Genomic DNA, 14,885 nt, shown 5'->3' on the forward strand with positions numbered 1-14,885 from the left:
TGAGTTGCTCCTCGCAATTGTTCTCCACGACATAAATGCTTTGTGAAGCAAGCTAGTGCTGTTGCTTATGCTGCCTAGTGCAGATGGACAGTAGCTTCACCAGTGTTCAAGTGTTCAAGTTCTCCGATAGCAGTTGTAATCTTTAGCAACAAGCAGGCTTCTTAAATGATTTTTAAGGTGGATTTCTAGAGATTCAAATGCTTTTTGATTATTTGTTTCATCCCTCTTTTACCTTAACCTTTTATTCTCCGTAGAATTGTTTAATAATTTAAAGAACAGTAGGATTAAAACCTAATTCAACAAAAGCAAAAATTGTGATTGAAAATTTCTTAATTAACTATTTGTATCCTAAATAAGTTAGATTTTGTTTATATTCACAATTTTAAATATTAATTATTAAACTATTCATGTTTTTTAGTGTTATTTAGAGTGATATTACTAAAATGTTCAAATGTTATAAATGATAGTATTAGTTTTTATTGGGGATGCTTGTGCAAATTTGCAATTATACAAAATTAATAGTAGTAACAATTATAAAAGTTTAATTATCTCAAAAGTTGAGGTATATAAATATTTGTAAATCTTTATAAAATGAAAATCTTAAAGCCTACCATATCCTTTAAAATGTTTCTTGTGATATATTAATATATATGATGCTATTGTTGTGTTAGCTAGCCTTATGAATATTTGCAATATAATTTTTTGTGCTTCACTTTCCAGTAAACGAAACGAAGTGATTTGCAATCCCAAAACTTATTGTGTTGAGCTAATAGATTATGGATGTCTTTGATGGCATCATCAAATCAAAATCCAAAATTGGGAGAGATTTTAAATTCTATTTAATGCCAAGAGACTGAATATTTTTTATGTGAATAACTTTTTTTAATGCTTTATGAATAAAATAATCAACTTTACCTAAAAATATTCTTTTCTATAAAGTATTATACTTTTTGAATAGTTTAGGTCAAAATTAACTTTTATAATTTAGTTTTAATAGTATTTATAAATTGTCAAGACCCTCAACAAGATCAAGACTGGAAAATGCTAAAGACAAAGAGAAAATGCTAGTGAAAACAAAGAACAGGCCTTAGACTGGTGTTGATTCAGATTGTGGAGAAATGGAACAAGGCTAACCTATATATACTATAGGTTGATGAAGCTCCACCACTCTTGGATCGAGGACGGCCTAAATACAGCTGAGGTCGAGGAGGCGCCACATCATCATCAGGAATGTGGCTCGAGACTTAGGAATCGGGAAGTGTCTCGAGACTTAGGAATCGGGAAGTGTCTCGAGAGTCAGGAATAGGGAAGTGTCTCGAGAGTCAGGAATGTGGTCTGCAGGTCAGGAATCCGGCGAGAGTCAGGAATGTGGCAAGAATTGAGGGATTCCTGATAGCACCCCCTCCTCAAGAACGAGTGGAACGAGGATGTGAATGAGAACGAAGAGGAGGATGAGATGAGCGGCGAGGGATGGGAGAGGGAGAAAAAAAATGAGGACTGGGATGAGAAGGATAGCGGCGGTGGAAGTCCTGAACAAGGTCAGGAGAATGAATTAGGTTGTCCGCAGGTTCCCAAGTGCGTTCCTCAGGTCCGTAACCCTTCCAGTCCACTAGATAGTAGAGTTTAGACTGTGAAATCTTGGAATCAAGGATGTCCTGAACCTCGTACTCAGACCCATCCTCGAGCTGCACTGGTGGAGGCGGAGGAATGACTCGATTTGGAATAGGACTGGGAATATAAGGCTCAAGGAGAGAGGAGTGAAAAACAGGGTGAATTTGATATGAGGAGGGAAGTGCAAGGTGATAAGTGACAGGATTAATGATGGCAGTGATAGGGAAAGGACCAAGGCGTTTGAAATCGAGTTTTGGACAGGGCCTGGTGGTGGAGATATTTCGCCTGAGGAGCCAGACTTTATCCCCGATATTGTAAGGGGGACAATCCTGACGATGGACATTGGCAAATGTTTTATGAGATTCCTGAGCACGATGGAGGTGGAAGGAGATAGAGTTGTGGATTTCCTGGAGGTTGGAGATAAATGCCTCAGAGCGGGGATTTGAACGAGAGGATTCAGATGGAGAAGGAAGTGAGAGATTGAATCGGGGATTTCGGCCAGAGTTCGCAAAGAAGGGGGAAACTCGAAGAGAGGAGTGAACAGAGTTGTTATAGGAAAACTCAGCAAGGGGAAGGATATCGAACCAGTTATCCTGATGATAGTTGATGAAGCACCTCAAGAATTGTTCCAACGTCTGAATCGTTCGCTCGGACTGCCCATCAGTTTGAGGATGATATGCCGAAGAGAGGTTGGCCTTCACTCCAAGCAGCTCCAAAAACCGTTGCTAGAAATGAGAGATGAACTGAGGCCCCCGATCCGAAACCACATCTGTAGGAATCCCATGAAGTCGGAAAATTTCCCTGAATACCAGTTTTGCCATGTCCTCGCCCGAAAACTCCTTGGAACATGGCAAGAAGTGCGCCATCTTTGTGAAGCGATCCACCACGACTAAAATGCTGTTGAAGCCTCCAGAACTCGGAAGATCACTCAAGAAATTCATGGAGATGGATTCCCAAGGACCTGAAGGGACCGGAAGGGAACAAAGCAAACCTGAAGGAAGGTTGTGAGGTACCTTATTCTAGGCACAAGTGTCACAGGAGGTAACAAAAGCTTTGATGTAGTTGTCCATGTGAGGCCACCAAAAGTCCCGTGCAACTAGCTCATAGGTTTTCGCAATGCCAAAGTGACCAGCAGTCGGGCTATCGTGGCACGCCATCAGGACCAACCTTCGAGCATCACCTTCAGGAACGTAAAGCTGCTCCCCACGGTACAATAAGCCATCTAAGAACTCGAACTCGTCAAATCGCCGGCAGTCGGGAGTCACTGGGTGTCTAGCTTGAAGATGGGGGAAAATGTCGCTAGCGAGATCATCGGATTGAAGATTGTTTCTGATTGCATCCATCAAGGAGGAGTCCTGAGGGGCCAGGGAAATTGCCATAACTTGAAGCCGATCAGGACCGAGGATAACTTGATCCTGTTGATCGAAGGCAGGATTACCAGGCCTGAGACTGAGATAGGAGCGCCTTGAAAGAGCATCAGGAAGGCCTTGAAACTTTCCAGGTCTGTACTTGATAACAAAGTCAAACCGACTCAGGAATTGTGCCCACCTTGCTTGACGACGGCTTAAAACTTGGGAAGTGGCAAAGTACTCGAGATTTTTGTGATCCGTCCAGACTGTTGTTTGATGGCTCGCCCCCTCCAAAAAACGGCGCCACTCTCCAAAGGAATCCACGATAGCAAGGAGCTCCTTGTCGTGGATTTCGTAATTGATCTCCGCAGGCTGGAATTTCCGAGAATGGAAAGCGACCAGATGAAGTTCGTGATCCGCTCCAAGTTGAGACAGCACAGCACCAATGGCAAAGTCGGAGGCGTCAGCCTCGATGAAGAAAGGTTGTGAGGAATCAGCATGGATCAAGACAGGAGCAGAACTGAAGGCCGCCTTGAGTGTGTCGAAGGCCTGCTGGGCAGCAGCAGACCAAGAGAAGGGAACATCCTTGCGAGTGAGATGTGTGAGAGGAAGGACAATGTCAGAGTAGTGATCAATGAATTTGCGGTAGAAGTTGGCGAAGCCAAGGAAAACCTGAACGTCCGACATTGATTGTGGAGGCTCCCATTCGAGAATAGTCTTGACTTTAGCAGGATCCATCGTGATACCCTTAGGAGTGACAATGTACCCAAGGAACTCCACAGACTGCTGATCAAAGGAACATTTCTCAAGCTTTGCGTATAGGCCGTGTTCTCGCAGCTTCGCTAGCACCTTGCGAACATGTTCGTCATGCTCCTCCTGAGTTTTTGAGTAGATGAGGATGTCATCGAGGTAGACGATCACCATCTGATCAAGAAACTCCCGAAAAACATCGTTTGCCATGTGTTGGAAAACCGCTGGAGCATTTGTCAAGCCAAATGGCATGACAGTGTACTCGAAGTGGCCATAGCGGGTTCGGAACGCAATCTTCCATTCATCACCAGGCCGGATCCGGATCAGGTTGTATGCTCCACGGAGGTCGATCTTGGTGAAGAAACGGGCACCGCTGAGGCGTTCCAACAGGTCCGAGATCAGGGTCAGCGGATAACGGTTCCGAACAGTCACCTTGTTCAAACCTCGGTAGTCGATGACTAGCCGCAAGCTCCCATCCTTCTTCTTGACAAAGAAGACAGGCGCTCCAACCGGGGACTGCGAATGCTGAATGTAGCCCGAGGCAAGGTTCTCATCCACGTACTCTTTGAGGGCCTTAAGCTCGGACGGGGATAACCCGTAGATAGGCCCCCACAGAGGTGACGCTCCTTCCTGTAAATCAATGGGACAATCATAAGGCCGATGAACAGGAAGTACACTAGCTTTTTTCTTGTCAAACACATCCCCAAAATCATGATACTTCTCAGGAAGACTGACAGGAGAAACATGCAAAGCAAAAAGAAAAAGAGGTTCTTCATGAAGGAGTTCCAGAAGATGGAGACACAAAATGCCCGCCGATGCCTTCAACCCTCAGATCCCGTATGGTAGGAGAAAGAGGAACGTGATATCGGGCAGCAAAGTCCGTGTCCATGAAGCAGGAAGTTGCACCCGAGTCCAGTAGCGCCAAAGCCTTGAGTCCTGATTGTCCGGTGAAAGAAAGGAGATATGGGACGCGGAAGTTGCGGGAATTGGTGGTGGCTTTGATGAAAGGTGGTGAGGAGCTTGATAAGGAAGAAAAGTGATTTTTATTTGGGGAGTCCAAACAGACAGCTCCTACTCTGTTTGGACAGGGTCGTTTCCCAACTGCAACAGAAGTGGACTTTGAGGCAGAGTGAACTCGAGCAATCGGGGAGGCTTCCTGGGACACACAGCTGCTTTGTGATTAGGATCAGCACAGTAGAGGCAAAGATTATGAGATATTCGACGTTGCCTCTCAGCAGGACTCAACTTCCCTCTAATGAGTTGGGGAGTACCAGAAATATCCATCGGGACCGGAGCAGTAGGTTCAGGACTATGCCCCGAAGACTCAAGCTGGGATTCCTGAGTCTGGGACGGAAAAACAGCGGCGCGGCGACTTTCCTGACGACGTTCAAAGAGACGATTGTCACATCGAACAGCTTTGTTGATGGCGTCCGACAGGTCCTTGGGATCCTCCATGGTGAGCAACAAATCCTTGACACCGTTGTTGAGGCCGAAACGAAATTGGTCAATCAGGGCCTGCTCATGCCACTGAGTGTCCAAGGCAAGGAGTTGGAACTCTGCAGCGTAGATCGAGGCAGGACGAGACCCCTAAGAGAGACGTCTCATCTTTGTGGTAGCAGCCCGAACCCGATCCGTCTCGCCAAAACATGCCTCGAGCTTCTCTTTGAACAATTGAAGATCCATCAGCTCCAGAACCACAACCCCTTTCATGCTCTTCTCCAGAAGAGGAGAAAACCATGACAAAGCTGCACCCTTGAGCAACGTCCCAATCGCGCCGATTTGAGACTCGGGAGTGGGGTATCGCCGATGTTGAAGTGCAAAGATCAGCTCCATTTGGTTCAAAAATCCACGAAGCTCCGAACGCTTGCCTGAAAATTTCGCCGGGAAACTCACCTTCGGTTCAGGAACTTTGCTGGATCCTTGAGCCGAAAGTGAAGCAAGCTCCTGCTGCATGCGAAGAAGGGTCGCCTTCAGCTCGGTATTCTCAGACTGGATTTTTGCAAGGACTTCGGCAAAGAAATCAAGATGGCTTGGAGACTCCATTGGCAAGAAGAAAGAAAAGAAAAGGGGGAAAAAGACAAAGGCAATTAAATAATCAAAACGAGCTAAAAGAAAAGCAAAAAACACAATCTGAATCAAATTGTCAAGACCCTCAACAAGATCAAGACTGGAAAATGCTAAAGACAAAGAGAAAATGCTAGTGAAAACAAAGAAGAAGCCTTAGACTGGTGTTGATTCAGATTGTGGAGAAATGGAACAAGGCTAACCTATATATACTATAGGTTGATGAAGCTCCACCACTCTTGGATCGAGGACGGCCTAAATACAGCTGAGGTCGAGGAGGCGCCACATCATCATCAGGAATGTGGCTCAAGACTCAGGAATCGGGAAGTGTCTCGAGACTCAGGAATCGGGAAGTGTCTCGAGAGTCAGGAATAGGGAAGTGTCTCGAGAGTCAGGAATGTGGTCTACAGGTCAGGAATCCGGCGAGAGTCAGGAATGTGGCAAGAATTGGGGGATTCCTGATATAAATATAATAAAAAAACTATATTCTGTACTCAACATTAAGTGATGGTATATCAAATGTGGATTGACTTAATTTTAGAAATGTGTAGAATCATGATTAAATCTTTAAGTGTTAATACAAAAATATTAAACAACTTTAATAATAAAAGTATATATTATATTTTTATATGTAGCCTTAGCTATTTACAATATAGCTCATTATCAAAAAAAAAACTATGATAATGTATGAAGTATTTAATTGAACAATAATATTTTAAAATCTTTTTACTAATTGCAAATATAGTTTATTAGAATGTAACTTTCTCATGAACGTTTTACTCAAAAAATAATATCCAGCCTAAGTAACAAAAGCATTACACATCTATAAAAATTTGACAACTATGAAGTAATTAAGCAAAAGGTGCAACATAATACTATGGAATATAAAATTTAAATTTATAGTTTCTATAAAATATATATATACAAATATTTATTTTTTTGATTGGATATGGGTAGTTATATATTAATGTTCCTAAACACTTATTGTTTTATTTTCTGAGTAAAACCTATCATCAATTAATGTCTTGTAGTAATTATTCTCTTTTATTTGATAAAATCATAATAATTTATCCCAAGTAAAAATATAATTTAAATATATAACATATTTTTAATAATATGAAATTCATTTTTACTTTTTTTCTTTTTCAGTTATTTTCTAAATATATTCATATTTCTGAATAATAATTTGTATATAATCTTTTTATGAATTAATATTTATTCTTACTTATGCCTAGGAATATATTTGTTCTAAATATTTATATTATCAAGTTTACAAGAATTGATTTTTATATTCTTCTAGCATTTTCTAGACATTATTCTCTCAATCAAAGTGGAATACAATATTTGTTGTTTTGATACTATTCCAATTTAATTTTTGATATATTAAAAAATCAAAATAGTATTTTGCTTGGCAAATGCTAGCCTAAACTTTCTGAGTCATCGGATCCAGCCAATTGCAATTGTCCAATGGAGGGTAATTGTGTGATAAGTGTCATATACAATGTGTTAACTATGACTGTGCTTATCACCTGTTAAGTGAATTGGTTTTGTTTTGTAATTTTTTTCTAGGGTTTATGAAATGGCGAAACAGCCCCTGCCGCTGCATGATCCAAATCTGAGGTGTTGTGTTAACGCTGTTGGAACAAGCCATGTCCTAGTATTGTTTGTGTCAAGATCTAATCGATTTGTCCATGCTTTCTTCTAATGTCTTCCATTTTACTTTCTTTTCTTCTTCTAGAACGCTTCAACTCTTGGTGTCTTTTCTTGCTGTTTTCATTCTTTTTTTAATTTGGTTTTTGCAATAGAACGCTTCAACTCTTGGTGTCTTTTCTTGCTGTTTTCATTCTTTTTTTTTTTTTCCTCTAGATTGGAGCTCGCTCGATGCATTGATGCATTGCAGATGCTTCGTGTGCCGCCAACGTTGCATGCTTACAAACTTGTAACAATCGACCACCAAGTGCCTTGAGATTTTGTGCAGTTATTTGGAATCTAGAGGGGATTTTAGGGCTTCTTTGTGTATGGGGAGGAGGCGACTGGAGCTGTTGCCGGGGTTGCCACCGTCGTGTTTGATACCAGTTTCTTCAACGCTTGAGTCGCCCAAGGATACCATGAAGACGCAGGAGTGCCGAAGTCTGTTTGCTTCGCTCGAAGAAGTCCGAGACACTTCAAGGCACCCAGGAGAGAGAGGAACCGGATCCGAGAGGAGGCGGAGAAAGAGGCTGTCGACAGAGCCCAGAGGAGTGTACAATCAGTCCCTGGCGCGATTGATATGGAAAAACATGACCAGGCTGTGGTTCTTTTCTCTCCTTTGCAAGCAGCATTTCTTCACATTGAACTCCAGCCGACAATGGTCGAAATCGTTTCGTTCATCAGTACAAGAGCACTGCCAATGCTTTGCTCACCATCGCGTGATTAGAGGTCTGATTTATAACATACAATCGATTGTAAGAGTCTGTTAGGTGTGAAGCATTCATTGTGGAAGAAAATATGCAACACAGCTAGAGCAATTGTTCATAATCATCTTACAGCTTTGATCTAGAAAGATATTGGGCAAGCTGCTTGGTATGGGCAATGGTGAATGGCAAGGTGTTGGGAATGGTGAGGATTTAGGCTATGAGGATATTGTGAATTGTTTTGGATCAGGCTTAATATTTGCTATCCACAGATAGTGAACATCACAAATGATGCTAGAACAGTTGCATGGATTTTAATGTTGCTCTAGAGACATCAATCTTTTATTGATAATGTGAGGATAAAAAAAAAGTTTTGTTAACTAGGCAGCTTATGCTGGGCAAGTGCTAGTACAATAATATATTTTTAAAATTTTTTTAGTTATTCCATACTTTACATACATTGATATTTTTTATTTATTTCTTTTTACTATTAATTTCTGAATATCAAATAATTTTTAAAAAAACTTCTAATGGATTTACCACATTAAACATTTGATAGTAAAAAAATCTTTTAATAATTAATATAAATTGTAAGTAATGACAGAAATAGTAACACACACACACATAAGGTTTTGTTTCAACCAATAGTTATTTAGCACAACTTTGAGTATATATTAGGTGTTGTGAGAGAAGAAAAAAATTTAACACATGTAACATGCACATTTATGAGAGAATCAAAATAATGCTCCTTGCTCCTTCAATTCCATTCCCACTAAACAAGGCCACTTTATGATCTTTGCCAACAAGGCAACTTATGCTAGTATATGTATATAAAATATATATTAACCACCAAAGTTTATATTTGTTGTTTATTTGATCAACTATCTGTTATCATCTGTATTTTTGTTGGAAAAAGTTTTATTAAACATCTTATCTGTGGTTTTAATTAGAATTGCAAAATTATACATTTCAAGAACATTAATATCATGGATGAGGTTGAAGGCACTTATATTTGGATAAGGTGGGGAGGTGTATGCATGAGCCTAGATGAGAAGAGATTAGTGTAGTGATGATAGTGCATTCCATCTGGCATGGAGTGCTCTCCTTGATATCCACATGATCAAATACTGAGGTATATTTGCAGAAAATGTTTGTATAGAAGAATCCAGAAATATTTACCAACACTCATATTTGCATTCCATGGAACTTCCAGCCAAAACTCTTGCCAAAAACCTTGTCTAAAACCTCCACCTTCAGAAGGATAGTAGCATCGTCATACAGAGTCCAAGTCTGGGCTTTTGGCGAGACAACCATGGGCAGCCACCACAAACTTTTGCTCGTGTCCTCTCTCAGGTTACCCAATGGAAGAACAGCCCCTTCCTCAATTAAAGGCAAAAAATTCGGTGAGACAAACAAAACCCTTTAATTGATTTTACTCTATCAATGCTTCTTGGTTTAAATTTGGGGGTTTGGGTTGTTTAATTAGGGTTTGGGTTGGGTTAATTAGGGTACACGCGGCTGCCACCTCAGACTTGTGCTTCAATAAAAGTATCCGGAGGAGCCCTAGATTTTAGATTTTGGCGCGAATTCGAGCTCCTCCTAGGGCTTGGTGTGGGCGGCGGGATGTCTCTTCTTGTCAAGAAGCTCTCGGCGTGCGCCATTTTGCCGTCCAGAGGCTCGGCGCTCGCCGCCGGCTACGATCTCTCCAGGTTTGGGCAGCTCTCGCGTTCATTCTCGCGTTCTAAAGCTTCGATTTTGGGGGCGGCAGTGCGTATGATAGCGTTGTTCCTGCCAGAGGCAAGGCGCTTATTCAAACCGATCTCTCGGTGGCAATTCCGGAAGGAACTTATGGCCGCATTGGTGAGCAAATCCTCTCCTCTTCATGAAAAGAGAGATCAAGGCTAAAGCTTTTTTTCTTTCGCAGCTCCACGCTCTGGACTGGCATGGAAGCACTCGATCGACGTGGGCGCTGGTGTTATAGACGCCGACTATCGCGGACCACTCGGTGTCATCCTTTTCAATCACTCTGACACGGAGTTTTCGATCAAAGCCGGGGATCGGATTGCTCAGCTCATACTGGAGAAGATTGTCACTCCTCCCGTCCTGGAAGTCGAGGACCTGGATCTCACCGTCAGGGGAGCTGGAGGATTTGGCTCAACCGGAGTGACCCTCAAAGTTGTTGCTTGAGAATCGATCGAACACTAGTAAGTTTCTCTTTGCAAATTCTTGTAGCTCAAGGGATGTTTGCAAAGTTCGTTCTTTTGTCTATTGACAGATGAGATGAAGCGAAGATAAATGGTTTCTTTATTTCCCTGGTTTGGCCCCTGTGAGCTTTTGTAGAAGGATCTCCTCGTAGCCCGGATCGTAGTACTGGACAACTTCTTTGGGATAGCTCGCATTCACGCCGTCCACCAGGCTCTTCATCTCTGGATCCGGCCCGAAATTCATCTGGAGCAGCTTCTCGAGGCCACCCGACGTGACAAACTTCGTTCTTCCCTCGGGATCGTTTGGAAGAACCTTTGCGAGCTGCGCTATCACGTACTTCAATGTCTCGATTGGCAACGGTGGCCCCTGGAGAGAGAGCTCAAGAACAGTAAGCTGAGAGGAAATAGTTTTTCAAACAGCGTTACCTGGAGAAGAGAATCTAAAGCCGGGATGTGAGTCAGGTGCTCTATGATCGCCTTAAGAGCTCTCTTGCACTTGCTACGAAGATCTTCGCTGCTTGTCTCGGCCAAAAGTCGGGTGACCAGCTGGGGAAGAACTCCGGCTTCAGCAACGGCGAGCGAGTGAACCGGACTGTGCCTTCCGACTTGTCCGAGTGACCACGCACTGGCACTTTGGATGTGATCTTCCTGCTCGTTGGTGAGAGCGTCTACCAGTGGCTTTACACCGTTGGACTGGATGATGGTTGTAGACAAAGACTCGTCAAAAGCCGCAATATATCCCAAAGCCATGATAGCTGCGCATAAACGAAGAAAACTTTATTGTATACGGACAACAAGCCTTCAAGATTGCGAGAACAAAGCTTGTACCTGGTAAGCGATCATTGCCTAAACATTCGGCACAGTTATCCACTAGTGCTGCAACACCACCAGTGGAGACGATGAACTGTGCCATTTGCGGTGTGTGCTTGGCAACTTCTCTCACGACAATGGCCGCTTGCCGTCTTACTTGGTGATCTATATCTTTTAGACACAAAAACAGCTTGGGGAACAGCTCCGCTGCAAGTAAAACCTGTAAGAAACCGCAGGGTTGCTGTTGAGATCTCAACTGGTCTGTGATAAAGATCGTACCTCAGCAAGATCGACCGTGTGTCTAGCGATTTGGCCCAGGCACAAGCAAACCTGAGAGATAAAACAAAGCGACGAGACGCGCTTAGACTAAAAACTGAAGAGAAGAGTTCTTACCCGACATTAGCTGCGATGAAGAAAAGCCTTAGAAGCAAATTACCTGCCTCTTGATCTTGGCGTCAATATGTACAACGAGAGGAGCAATGAAAGGAACAGTGCCAGCATCAACCACGAGCTGTGCAAGCTCCGGTGCATGCTTTGCGATGTCTGCAAGAGCAGCCAAGGCTGCACGTTTTAATATAAGTTCCGGCTCCTGACAGCATACAAAAGAAGAAGAAGAAAACTTTACGGCATATGTGGAAGCGAAATAGATGAATATCGCACCTGGACACAAAGAACAAGGAGCGGGACGGCACCGGCATCCACAACAGCCCGCGCAAGCTTCACGTTGTGTTTGGCAACATTACCCACTGCTGTAGCTCCAACTTCCTTCACCGAAGGATCAAACTCCTCGAGGCATGAGACCAAGTCCTCCAAGGCACCGGATTCAACGACTGCCTGTGCAAGCTCGGCATTGTGTTTAGCCACGGAGCGTAACACAGATGCCGATGCCTTCTTGCTATATCTATTTTGGTTCCTGGCAAGAGCAGAAAAGAAAAACACTTCTTAGTTCTTGGTAAGAAGAAAAGAAGCTCACACTAGAAAGACTAGCAGCTAGAAAACTCAGCAAGAGAAGTGGAAGACTGAGAAGAAACCGAGGAAAAAACTTACTTCAAGGACAAGACAAGCTGGCGCAAGAAAAAAAAAATCTTAGTTTTTAGAAGGATAAGAAGAAAAGATCACGCTTGAAAAACTTAGAAAAATCAGCAAAAAAACTGAAAAGAAAACTTACTTCAGGGAGAAGACAAGCTGGACCAGGAGATGATGCGACACAACCTCCTCCGCCATGTCTTCGCTCCAATTGGCGAGCCTTCCCAATCCCAGCGCCGAGGTTTGCTGGATTGTGGGAATGGAATCGATCAACAAGGGGCGCAGCAACTCCAGGACCCCAGCCGTGTGAAGAATCTCCACATTCTAGAAGCCACAAGGCGAAACGCGTGATCTGGGTGCCCCAAATCAGGGTTTGATGGATCCGAGCGCCAAACCTGTGCATTGTTGGACAACTCAGCTACCGTCTGGGAGAATGTGATACGCGCCTTCTGATACGACTCGAGAATCTGGAGGACTTGCCTCGTCGTCGCCATAGCCGCACAGCCAATCTAAAGCATCGCGCCGCGATTCGAATTTCCCCCCTGCGGGCAAATGAAAATAGTTAGGGCAACTTTATAGGGCTGAACTGGAAGCGGACACGTGGAAGAAGATTATCTTAAGAAAATCGATTAGCATAACAAGCTCTTTTAGCTCAGTTGGTCAGAGCACCCGTTTAGTAAGCGGGAGGTCCTGAGTTCGACTCTCAGAGAGAGCAAAACACATTCATTGACGTTTTAGGGTTTTGGGTTTGGCGCGAACCCTAGGAGCTCGGTGAGCGATGGCGGTAAGCGATCGATGGTGCTGCGCGTTTTCTCGGCTGATTCTCTGTCTCTTTTTCTCGATTTCTTGCAGACCGTGCCTGTGAATCCCAAGCCGTTTCTCAATGAGCTCACGGGGAAGGCCGTCATGGTTAAGCTCAAGTGGGGCATGGAGTACAAAGGTAAACTCGCAATGCTGTTTCTTCTCATTGTCTTCTAACACAAAAAAATCTGGTCTTTCGCGTGGCAGGGTTCTTGATCTCGGTCGATTCTTACATGAATTTGCAGGTTTGCTCTAGCTTTGGTCTATCTTTGGTAGGATTGAAATTCGTGTTTCTTTCTTCGCAGCTGGGCAATACGGAAGAGTTCATCGATGGGCAGTTCGCAGGAAATCTGGGCGAAGTGCTGATAAGGTTTTTCCAAGTTTTTTTCTCCTCTCGGAGGTTTGATCGTTTTGCTTCTACCAGGTGTAACAATGTACTCTATCTTCGTGGAATTCCGGAAGAGGAAGAAGGCTCTCAGTGAGAATGGAAGATGGTGTAAGAATTTTGCTTGACAAAATTTTTCCAAGCTAATCTTTTTTGTTCCAAGTGTTTGATTGTTTCCAAAGGCAAATCTGCATGGGCAGGGTTTTAGGGGTTCTTGGATATTTTTTGCCCTTTAGGAGGAGTGATGCGATGGAAGAATTTTGCTTGACAATATCTTTCCAAGCTGGGGTTTTAGGGGTTCTTGGATATTTTTTGCCCTTTAGGGTCTGTTAGGGTTTATGCGCGAATGGAAGGCGCGACGAGCGGCGGCCATGGAGACGAGGCGGCCGCCACGGCCGCCGCTGCCAGTGCCGCTCTCGTCGCCGCGCGCGTTGTCAAGCCCCAGGAGGTGCTGGAATCGCTCATGAACGACGGCACATTCGACGCTCTGCGCGGCAAGGTCACGGCCCAGCTCAAGAGCAATGTAAGAGCAAAATTCTCGTGAAATTTCGTGCTCAGCTACCGAAATTCTCCAGGAAGATCTCAAGCGATACACGCAATCGCTGGTGGAGAAGAGCCAGTGTCTCAACAGCCCCGGGGCGGACAACAAAACGCGGCGGGAGCTCTTTGATGCGCTGCGCCGCGAGCTCGAGTAAGTGAATCGTTTCCATCTTTGCCGATAGGAAGAAGAAGAAGAGAATTAAAACCTTTCATCTCCAGGGGTCCTGTTCTTGACAGAGCTTCCAAGGCAGCATGGGAGCTAATCCTCTCGAAAGAGAACTTGGGCAAGGAGATTGCCGAGGCTGTGGACTCGACTTACAGCAAACTTAGCACGCAAACGATCGAGGAAGAGAGAGCGCCATCGCTAGAGAGACCCAGCAACGATCATGGCACCGAGAAGAGCACGCCATCGCAGGAAAGAGGTGATTTGCCAGGAGCTAGCAAAGGATTGAATGGGCATGGTGGCTACTACCACCCGGGAGGAAGCGCTTCGAATGGCCGGGAGGGGAGCTTGAAAAGGGATAGAGATCAATTGGAAAGGATGGACAGGGAGCGAAGCAGCCGGATGCCGCTGGAGCGAGAGAGCTCCCGGGACAGGGATCGAGAGTTCTCGCGGGATAGAGATTATCCCGAGAAGACGAGGAGCAGGGATAGAGATCTATACGAGCGCCGGGACGCTGCGAGAGAAAGAGAGAGGGAGCAGCACCACTTTGGTGGTGGAAGATCTTCCTATGATGGCCAGGATTTCTCCAGGGACAGGGAATTCTCGCGGGAGCACAGTGGAAGAGATTTCTATGATTCGAGGAGAATGCCGCGATCGTGAAGAACACACTGCTGGAGTAGTGTTGTAAGGCTTGGCAAGCTTGGCTATGGTGGACGTTTAAATTATGCTAATGAGATTGAATTGGTTTATCCATTTGTATGGTGCAATCCAACGCATGCGATCGTTCCA

At 44.1% G+C, this 14,885-nt stretch overlaps 4 protein-coding genes and 1 non-coding gene across 5 annotated transcripts; 4 read left to right on the plus strand and 1 right to left on the minus strand.

The window, feature by feature from the left end:
• Window positions 1-7,792: 7,792 nt before the first annotated feature.
• LOC9637932 lies at window positions 7,793-10,474 on the plus strand. Its single transcript, XM_002973136.2, has 4 exons — window positions 7,793-8,192; window positions 9,675-9,876; window positions 9,936-10,027; window positions 10,092-10,474. Exons 1-4 carry the CDS (start codon window positions 7,793-7,795, stop codon window positions 10,352-10,354), a joined length of 957 nt encoding a protein of 318 aa, XP_002973182.2. The 3' UTR covers window positions 10,355-10,474.
• Window positions 10,411-12,715, minus strand: LOC9637933 (sperm-associated antigen 6). The gene is made up of 8 exons (XM_002973339.2): window positions 12,603-12,715; window positions 12,350-12,531; window positions 11,842-12,094; window positions 11,618-11,770; window positions 11,461-11,511; window positions 11,200-11,401; window positions 10,798-11,126; window positions 10,411-10,738 (listed from the first exon to the last, which is right to left on the minus strand). Exons 1-8 carry the CDS (start codon window positions 12,699-12,701, stop codon window positions 10,472-10,474), a joined length of 1,536 nt encoding a protein of 511 aa, XP_002973385.1. The 5' UTR covers window positions 12,702-12,715; the 3' UTR covers window positions 10,411-10,471.
• Window positions 12,716-12,848: 133 nt separating this feature from the next.
• Window positions 12,849-12,922, plus strand: TRNAT-AGU. The gene has a single exon. It is a non-coding gene; the product is annotated as a tRNA-Thr (tRNA).
• An 8-nt stretch (window positions 12,923-12,930) lies between these two features.
• On the plus strand, window positions 12,931-13,558 carry LOC9641656 (probable small nuclear ribonucleoprotein F). The gene is made up of 5 exons (XM_002973137.2): window positions 12,931-12,991; window positions 13,060-13,147; window positions 13,216-13,253; window positions 13,314-13,378; window positions 13,433-13,558. The coding sequence occupies exons 1-5, from the start codon at window positions 12,986-12,988 to the stop codon at window positions 13,488-13,490; spliced, it is 255 nt and encodes an 84-aa protein (XP_002973183.1). The 5' UTR covers window positions 12,931-12,985; the 3' UTR covers window positions 13,491-13,558.
• A 162-nt stretch (window positions 13,559-13,720) lies between these two features.
• LOC9637934 (serine/threonine-protein kinase prpf4B) lies at window positions 13,721-14,849 on the plus strand. The gene is made up of 3 exons (XM_002973138.2): window positions 13,721-13,916; window positions 13,969-14,084; window positions 14,153-14,849. The coding sequence occupies exons 1-3, from the start codon at window positions 13,740-13,742 to the stop codon at window positions 14,754-14,756; spliced, it is 897 nt and encodes a 298-aa protein (XP_002973184.2). The 5' UTR covers window positions 13,721-13,739; the 3' UTR covers window positions 14,757-14,849.
• Window positions 14,850-14,885: the final 36 nt, after the last annotated feature.

The sequence above is a fragment of the Selaginella moellendorffii genome, unplaced genomic scaffold (genome assembly GCF_000143415.4).
Source record: "Selaginella moellendorffii unplaced genomic scaffold, v1.0 SELMOscaffold_21, whole genome shotgun sequence".
NCBI lineage: Eukaryota > Viridiplantae > Streptophyta > Lycopodiopsida > Selaginellales > Selaginellaceae > Selaginella > Selaginella moellendorffii.